General features: G+C 38.2%; 1 protein-coding gene across 1 annotated transcript; it reads left to right on the forward strand.

The window, feature by feature from the left end:
- The first annotated feature begins 6,131 nt into the window (after positions 1–6,131).
- On the forward strand, positions 6,132–8,006 carry LOC114404159. The gene is made up of 2 exons (XM_028367258.1): positions 6,132–7,746; positions 7,816–8,006. The coding sequence occupies exons 1-2, from the start codon at positions 6,132–6,134 to the stop codon at positions 7,989–7,991; spliced, it is 1,791 nt and encodes a 596-aa protein (XP_028223059.1). The 3' UTR covers positions 7,992–8,006.
- Positions 8,007–9,093: the final 1,087 nt, after the last annotated feature.

Raw genomic sequence — 9,093 nt, forward strand, 5'->3', positions numbered from 1 at the left:
CAAACAAATTAAGGAGCATAAACAGAATGAAGAGCACTAGTCTTTCCACAAAAGCATGTTCTTGTGTACTAGTTTTTCTCCTACTATCAAATTGCATGTATTCCGAAGCACAACAATGTCATCCAAGTGGAAGAATCGAAGGGAAAGGGGCCCCTCCAGGACAATGCAACAAATAAATTAAATGATTCTGATTGCTGTGAACAAGGCACGCAGGATGTACAAAACATACGAATGTTCGCAACAAGTGACTAGTCACACAAAGGCATACCTAACCCTAAACAGCTTCGAGAAGAATGGAGATGGAGGTGGCCCTTCATGGACTGCGACAACAAGTACCATTCTGACAACACGCCGGTAGTTGCACTCTCCACTGGATGGTTCAACCACAAGAGTGATAGGGAAATAGGTCAACACAATAACAAACTCTATAACAGAGTAATAAGCAACGGAAATAAATTTTCCCAAACTTTCAAGAACCTGTGAGAAGCATCAATAAAGTATAGAGCGCAAAACAGAAACACAATTTGTTTAACGTGGAAAACCCCTCAATGCAAGGGTAAAAACCACGAGTCGTTCAGATCAAAGAAATAAATTCACTATAATCAATGAAGATACAAGAGAGTCTCCAACAAGTTCACTAAAACATGCTACAAGCAGTCAAATCAAAACAAACCTCCAATTGGTATAATAGACACAAGAAGATAAAACCTCAAAATATAGAGCAGGTAACATGAAACACTTATCTCTCTCTTTCTCTCTAGGTATCTTTTTCTCGATCCAACCAAAAAATTTGAAGTATCACGCACGTAGAACCTGCTGTCCAAAAATCAGCCCAATCCAACGGTGAACGAATCCGTAGTTGCAATCTGAAAAAAAACGCTCTCTAGTAGGTATGCGAAAATCACAATGGTTTTCTCTCTCCTTCTTTCTCTCTCAATGATTTGTAATTGTTTTTCCCTCTTAAATGAGTCTCTCTCACTGTATCTCACTCTCTAATATGATTCATCTCCACTTAAATAAGTGAGACATACGAGCCTTCTCATTTTGGAGCTTTACTCCACATAGGAAGGGAGTACAAAAAACCCAACCAACCTCCCCCTCACAACTATGTGGAGGTGACCGTCAAACTGACGATCTCACAGCAAGCTTCAAACTTCCCTCTTAGTAATTCCCTAGTTATCATATTAGCACCACCAAAGGATTTCACCTTCAAAGGGCCACAAACATTTGAATGCATCAATTCAAGCAACTCAGATTTTCTTGAGGAAGGATGCTTCTTGAAAGAGACTCTGATTTGCTTACCAACCATGCAATGAGAACATTTCTCCAAATTTGCATTCTTCAATCCTGGAAGCATATCCTTCTTGGCTAAACAATTTATCCCCTTCTCACTTATATGACTAAGTCTTTGGTGTCACAGAAATGTCTCTATATCCATAGCATTCACATTGTCTCTAGCAACCAAAGCTTTCATCCAATACAACTTTGAAATTTTCTTCCCCTTAGCCACAACCAGGTTACCCTTGGTGAGTTTCCACTTTCCAGAACCAAAGTGGTTATCATAACCCGCATCATCAAGTATCCACACAGAGATCAAATTAAAGCGGACATTTGGAGCATATTTCACTCCTCTAAGTAGCAACTGCATTCCCATGTTGGTTTGCAAACAAACATCACCAACACCAATCACCTTGGACACACCATCATTACCCATCTTCAAGACTCCAAAATCACCTGGAGTGTAAGATGTGAAGAACTCCTTCCTGGTTGTAACATGCAGTGTAGCACCACTATCAATTATCCACATGTTCTCATTAGATACGTACAAGATTAAGCGAATCAAAGTCATGGAGAATAACAAAATCATCACTAGTAGCAGTAGTCACACAGTCATCATCATGATACTTCTCTTTTTGCTTACCCTTCTTGTCTTTATTCTCCTTCTTCCATAAAAAATAATACCTCTGGATATGTCCGTTCTGTGATAATAATGACACTCAACATTCTTGTACCGAGACCTGGACTTATTCCTGTTCTTGTCTCTATCACCCTTCATATGTGCCTCCATCGTTCAACCAAGAGCTTTGATATCACTTTGATGAGGAAATAGGCCAACACAATAACAAACTTTATAACATAGTAATAGGCAATGAAAATAAATTTTCTCAAACTTGCAAGAACCTGTGAGGAGCACCAATAAAATATAGAGCACAAAACATAAATTAAAGAAAACAAAGACACGGTTTGTTTAACGTGGAAAACCTCTCAATATAAGGGTAAAAATTATGGGTCATCCAGAGCAAAAAAATAACTTCACTATAATCAATAAAGATACAAGAGAGTCTCCAACAAGTGTACTAAAATGTGTTACAAACAGTCAAATCAAAATAAACCACCAATTGATACAATAGAGACAAAAAGATAAAACCTCATAATATAGAGCAGATAATGCGAAACACTTATCTCTCTCTCCATATATCTTTTTCCCGATCCAACCAAACAATTTGAAGTATCACGCACATAGAACCTGCTATCCAAAAATCAGTCCGATCAAACGGTGAACAAATCTGCAGTTGCAATATGAAAAAATGCCCTCGAGTGGATATGCGAAAATCACAATGATTTTCTTTCTCTTTTCTCTCTCAATGATTTGTAACTATTTTTTTCTCTCAAATGAGTCCTTCTATCTCACTCTCTAATCCAATCCTTCTCCACTTAAATAAGTGAGATATACTAACCTTCTCATTTAAACCTTTACTCCACATAGAAAAGGAACCCAAAAAAAAAGAGCAGGTGCCACAAGAAGATCACCATGGTGGTTGATCAGTGTGACTCAACCAAGGGTTGTGATGCAGATCAGGACTATCAACCTCCTTGTGCAAACAACATTGTTGATGCATCAAATGCTGTGTGGGAAGCCTTGGTCTGATGCTTAATTCAATTCAATAATAGTGCATTTATATATGTCTTCTTCCTGTTCTATAAATGCTTCTTAATTATGTGTGTGGAAGAGTACGTATATTTTTATAATAGTATTGATATTATTTATCTTGAAATATATACTTTAATTTTAGTTGTATAAAATTCATTCATTCTACTGTTTAACTGTGTAATGATTTTTTTTTACAGAAATTTAACTATGCAAAGCTAATAGATATATTATAACAACTAATCGAGTTAATTAACCCGATCTTGTCCTATGTATTGTTGAGTCTTAATCAAATTCAAGTAAATGATTCTATCAAAATTTCAGATCATATAAGGATACAAATCAACATTGCTTAAAGTGACATATCATAGTCATGCTCAAGTGTTGTGGGTGAATATTTATTATAGTTTTTTATTATGAGATTTTTTTTTGTCATATTGAAGAATTTATTTTAAAATTATCTTGTTTTATGTTTTTTATACATTATTTATAAATTTTATTCATGATTATATTAAATTATATTTTTATATATGTATTTATTTTTAAAAAAATTAATTCAGTAATTGTACCTTAGATTTTATAAAAATCTAGCATCTTGTGCCCATAGTAGATAGTACTCGTACCTAGCACTGGTACCTTACATGCATCCTACTTACATGTTAGATAATGAAATTTTGATTTCAATTGAGTGTATGAATTAATTGATGCGAGATTATTTTAATTTAATTTATTGTCTATATAGTCTTATTTAATTTAAACGGGGTTATTACCTCTACAATAAAACATATTTGTGATTTAGACAAAGAAAAAACAAACCAACGTGTTATTGTTAAATTTTATCATGGGGTTTGGAATAATAAGGATGACCTAAGTACGGCTTTGCCTTGTATTGTTCGCATAGCTAGTGCCAAATCCTGTTTCATTAACTTCCATATGGAAGATGCCATTAACACTAATTTTCACACACCATATGAATAATAGGAATATTGTTGTAATCTTGCTATTATTTTTTGGAATAGAAAACCGATTATTGAATGCTCGTAGACAAATAATTCACTATTAATTAAGGTCATCTACGCTGCGCATGCCATTGTACGTACGTCTCCATGGTTTATAATCCATGTGAAAAGAAAAAATGAAAAAGTAAAGAAAAACAATGAGCATGTAAAAGACAATGACAAACGTAAGTGTGGTGATTGTTTCCTTAATTTGGAAAAATAGCGAAGCCAGTTTCTTGCTAGGGAAACAACCATTGGCCTGCATTTGCATGTATTATATATAAGCTAGATTCTCTTGTAGACAAATTCTGCCCACAGAATCATCGAATCTCATTCGAGGCTTGAGATGGTTCGAGTAAACTATCCAATTTGTAAATTTGCATTGTCCCAACATGCGTACAGGAATATAGCTTAAATTATTAGTTTCATTAAATATTTGGAGGCTAGTAAAATAGAATTTGAATCCTTATGTATATTTTAGGTTTTAATCTGATGACTTAATTAAATTTTAAAAATTTTACTATAATTTTTTATAGTATCTCTCTTAGACTAAATTGATCATTCGGCCAATATTTAATATTAATGATATCAATTTTGATCGATGGTGCTGTCTGGTAAACCATTTGGTCAAGCAGTTACTTCTAACCATAGGTGTTTAGCCAAACAACACTTTTTAGTTAATCTTTTGGGGCCTTTCCATCCAACTGTTTACGCTGGAATTTGGTAAACAACCGCTAGTCTAAGTTAATTGCTTGCGAGACCAACTAGTGAATCTCAGGAGCATGTCATTTGCGTGTTTGCTTTAAACATAAACCGTTAATGTTCATCATTGCAACAAACACTCACTGGTTCGAAATTTGCAGAAAGTAAAATTGTTTAACAGAAATCGAAATGCTGGAAATAACTAGGCAAGGAAAAGAAAATTCTTTGACAGAATCGAAAGGCTGGAAGTAAATTAACAAGGGAGGAAAATTGCAGAATGTAAAGGAGCAGTAAGTTCACTCGATCGAATGAACCATTTAAAAGACAGGAATTCTAAAGTGAAGCGTAAATTGCATTGCATTCGAAATGTAAAGTTTGCAGAAATTTAAAATGGTTCACAAACAAACATACATTCTCCTTGTGTACTCGTTTCTCTCTGCGCTGGATACTTTGAGTGTATAAGGATTCTGTAGAAATGATTTGCGACCCTGAAATCTGACTAAAAAACTGCTATATATAGATTTTCGAAAATAAACTGCCCTAACGGTCGAACGCTATCCTAACGCCAAGTGTCCTGCTACGTACACCTTGCATAACCGCTCCCTAGAACGGTTATCCACATTACTCGAGATCGAACTGATTTGGTGAAGATTTGTTCAGAAATTACGCTAAGTCCAGAACTCTTGCTGCCTCGACTTCGACTCGTCCATACACCAGTTCGAATTGCCCAATAGCTCGAAGTCCTCTTTCTTGTCTTAGCTTTGTACTTCGTAAATACTTCTTTGAACCTGGGAATTCCTTCTTAAAGATTCTCCTCTCTTTTCGATTCGAGCAGGTCCTGACCAGACTCTTGCTCTGTAATATGCTTCGAAACTCGAGACGACATCTAATGCATACTTAGAGCATATTTTAGCTCGTCGAAAATATGGGCTAACAAATTGCCCCCAAAAAATGTCCGCTTCGATTCGAGATCGAAGGAAGATGAGAAGTTGACATTTTTTTCTCTTCTTCTACCAGCTTTCCTGAAACGGCGACATGATGGCACGTTTAATGGTAACCGTCGCCTCGATCTCCCACTACCCATCATTAATTCCACCTTTCTAGGCAGAGTGGGACACGTGTCACGCTGGGGAGTCAAAAGGGAAATCTGATGTGATTGATTTCTGACCCTTGATTCTTATTATATTATTTTCCCTTTTTTAAAGTGAAACCTCCATAAATAGCGCCAAAAAACCTCAGAGAAACCCCTTTAGCTTCTTTGCTTCCGAAACCCCGAAACCTTTCTTCCTCTTTGCTTCTGAAACCCTTCTTCTTTGCTGATTCGTATCCATTATCTCCGGCGAGGCTTCCTTATTCTCAGATAACAACTTGCTACTCCTTTCATCATCAAACTCACCGAATCTCTGAGCTTTGCCATTGTTCTTCGTGAACCCAAGCTCTCACTCACTGATTCTATCAGTTACAAAACCCTTCGTAAGAATCATCCTCTCTCAAATTTTACAATGTCGCAAGGACAAGCAGTTCCGTTTGCTGGGAAATGGCACCGTTTTACAGTCAGGAACGACGGAGAGAAGGTGGTTCCAGAACCACAAGGTGACGCCGAACACACAGAAATCTGGGAATCGGAGGTGATGATCCCTTTCGCAGTAGAAAGGACAGTTTATGCTTTCGGTGGACCTCTGCCAGACCAAGAGTCACTTTCGAGTTCAATGAACAAGGTATTTCCCTGCTATCCAACTTGCGAACCCAGGATTTTTGATAGTGAGCCTTACAACTTTAATTGTTTAAGCAAACCCAACAAACTCTTTCGATCCGCCCCGTCAATAGCCCATAGGGATTACCTACCTTGGATTGATAGAGTCGAACAAGCATATGAGGATTTCTGGAAGACATATGGCATATTTGACTTGATACAATTCTCTCGATTTGGTCCTGAATATCGACCAGAAATGCTGATAGCAGCTATGCATTTTTTCGAGTCTTCTACCAACACCTTTCAATTTAAATGTGGTATGATGACCCCTACTCTCTTAGATGTAGCTGCCCTCACAGGCCTTAGGCCTAGCGGAGAAACGTATGATCCCACTAAATCTAGTGATAATATCAAGCTAGTATATAAGGAGAACACCTTTTCCAAATATATAGCTGAACACAAAGGATCGGTCGAAGAGGAAGTCTCTGATGAAGAGCATGTAGCCTTCCTGACCCTATGGCTATCTCACTATGTCTTTTGCACAAAATCCTTGCAAGTAGCCAAAAGATTCATTCCAATGGCAATACAAATTCATGAAGGTCAGAACTTTGGATTTGGACGCCTCTTGTTAGCAGTGCTATATGAATCACTTGGAGAGGTATGTGATGACCTGAAGAAATCGAAGGATGGGTCTTCCTTCTTAGTATCTGGGCCTATGTGGCTTCTCCAGTTGTGGCTTAATGCCACTTTCGAACAAGAAATGGGATTAATAATCCCACAAGATTATGCTGAAGAAGTTGCCAATCGCTCGATCGAAGGCCAGAGAGCACTTCGATTAACACCCAAGACCTTCGATCAAAATCCACAAAAGCTGTTCCTCAAGTACATGAAGATTTTTCTGAGCTTTGACAAGTTTCTTCCCCAACATGCTCCATTCATTAGTCGAGAGGTCGGCCCGGCCTGGTTCACTGACGATTTTCCTGCTGTCGATCCGGACAATGAAGAAGAAGTGAACGAAATATGGTCATTTTACTTGAATCCACAGATCCTGTCCTGTCGTACAGGTGTTCAATCGAACTATTTAGGCCTGGTTGGATACCAACCTAATTTGGTTTCAAGACAATTTGGCCTTTCGCAGATCCGTCCCAAAAGCTTGTTCGAAGATCCTAGAGACGTCATAAGAGGGGCCAATCTTTCAGAAAAGACTTTCAAGAAATTTTTGAAGATTTCTCTTGATGAAAACTATAACCTGCATCCTTTTGAGTTCAACCATTCCCACTTCTGCACCATGGGATTTGTTACCTGGTGGGAGAAATATTATTCGGGCCGTTCGGTTGGAGACACAACTATCATGATCTCCAGACTTGAGAGTGGTTTTACACAACCAACGGTCGAGAATATCCGCTCAAACCTTCAAGCTCGAGGTACTAACTTACTTTTGATTTTTCTAAATTGATATGTATTTTTGCCTTTTCTAATATTCTTACTTTCAGGCAAAACAATCATGACAAAGAAAATTGCTGAAACGTCTCGAGCTGATGTGAGACCCAAGAAACCCACTGGGGTGAAGATCCAAGAATGGAAACAAGAAGAGAAGGTAACTCTTCTGAACTTATCTTTTACTCTTAACGTCTTTGCCTCATATTTCTTTATTTTTTCAGAGTCATAAGAAAGATGATAGCACCGAGACTACCACGACCTCAAAACGCTCGAAGCGTGTGGTCATCGAATTCGACGAAGAAAAAGATGCAAGTCTTATTTCTAATGTCAATATTATAATTCTTTTAAGTCTATATTCTGACATTTCTTTACCCTCATAACACAGGAAGAAGAGGAAAGACCTCTTGTAAGAAAAAGAAAATCACCTGAGACTTCGACCAAATCTGCCGACCAAACAGAGGCAGGCGATTTCCAGGCTCAAATGCCTAAGAAGAAAAAGAAAGTGAAGCAGATCGAGCCTGAACCTTCTGTGACGGTCGAGGGTGGTGAGCCAGTCAGGAAGAAAAAGAAGAAGACCAAGTCTTCAAAAGAACAAGGTGAGAATCAACCTGTTGACGTCCAACCACCTTCGACTGATGCTGGCGGCGCTGAAACAGAAACTACTCCCTCTATTGCTGAGATGGGCAACCTTGTCGAACAACCGGACTTACCACAAGAACACCCTACCGTCGAGGTATCATTCTTAATATGATTTTAATCATAGCTAATACGAAACTATTTGTTAACCTTTTCCATGACAACTCGAATCAGGTACAACAAAATGTTTCTGTAGAAGAAATACCCTCATGTGCTCGAACCTCTCCTGCTCCTGAGACGGATGCAGTGAATGTTGAGGAACAGGGTGAAGGTCAAGGTATTGGACCCAGCAGTCCTCAGGGGTCGAGTCAAAGAAGTTCATCTGAAGAACACTTTTCTGATGAAGAGGCCATACAAGAGGCTGAAGCTGGAGGTTCAGACATTTTCCCAGCGTCTTCGACATCTAAGCTTTCCGCTAGCATAGGGATCGCAGAGGATACATTCATTCAAATGCAAGACGAAGACCCTGCTGCAGCCCTTCGACTCCTGCTGAACACCAGTCAAGCCAACACCTCAAGTGAAAAGAATCCTGGTGCTTCGTCCTCATCTGATGCTGATATAACCTCTACAGTACGCCAAGATTGCCTGCTTTTGAAGTTATCAATGGAATACGCACGGGCAGACGTACTTAAATCCATTGAAGAGAACCCTTCTGCTGCTTTTGGGCACCTGAACTTTTTGAAGAAATTGCATAA

Source organism: Glycine soja, unplaced genomic scaffold, assembly GCF_004193775.1.
Source record: "Glycine soja cultivar W05 unplaced genomic scaffold, ASM419377v2 tig00001665_1_pilon_1233902_1257712, whole genome shotgun sequence".
In the NCBI taxonomy this organism is placed as follows: domain Eukaryota; kingdom Viridiplantae; phylum Streptophyta; class Magnoliopsida; order Fabales; family Fabaceae; genus Glycine; species Glycine soja.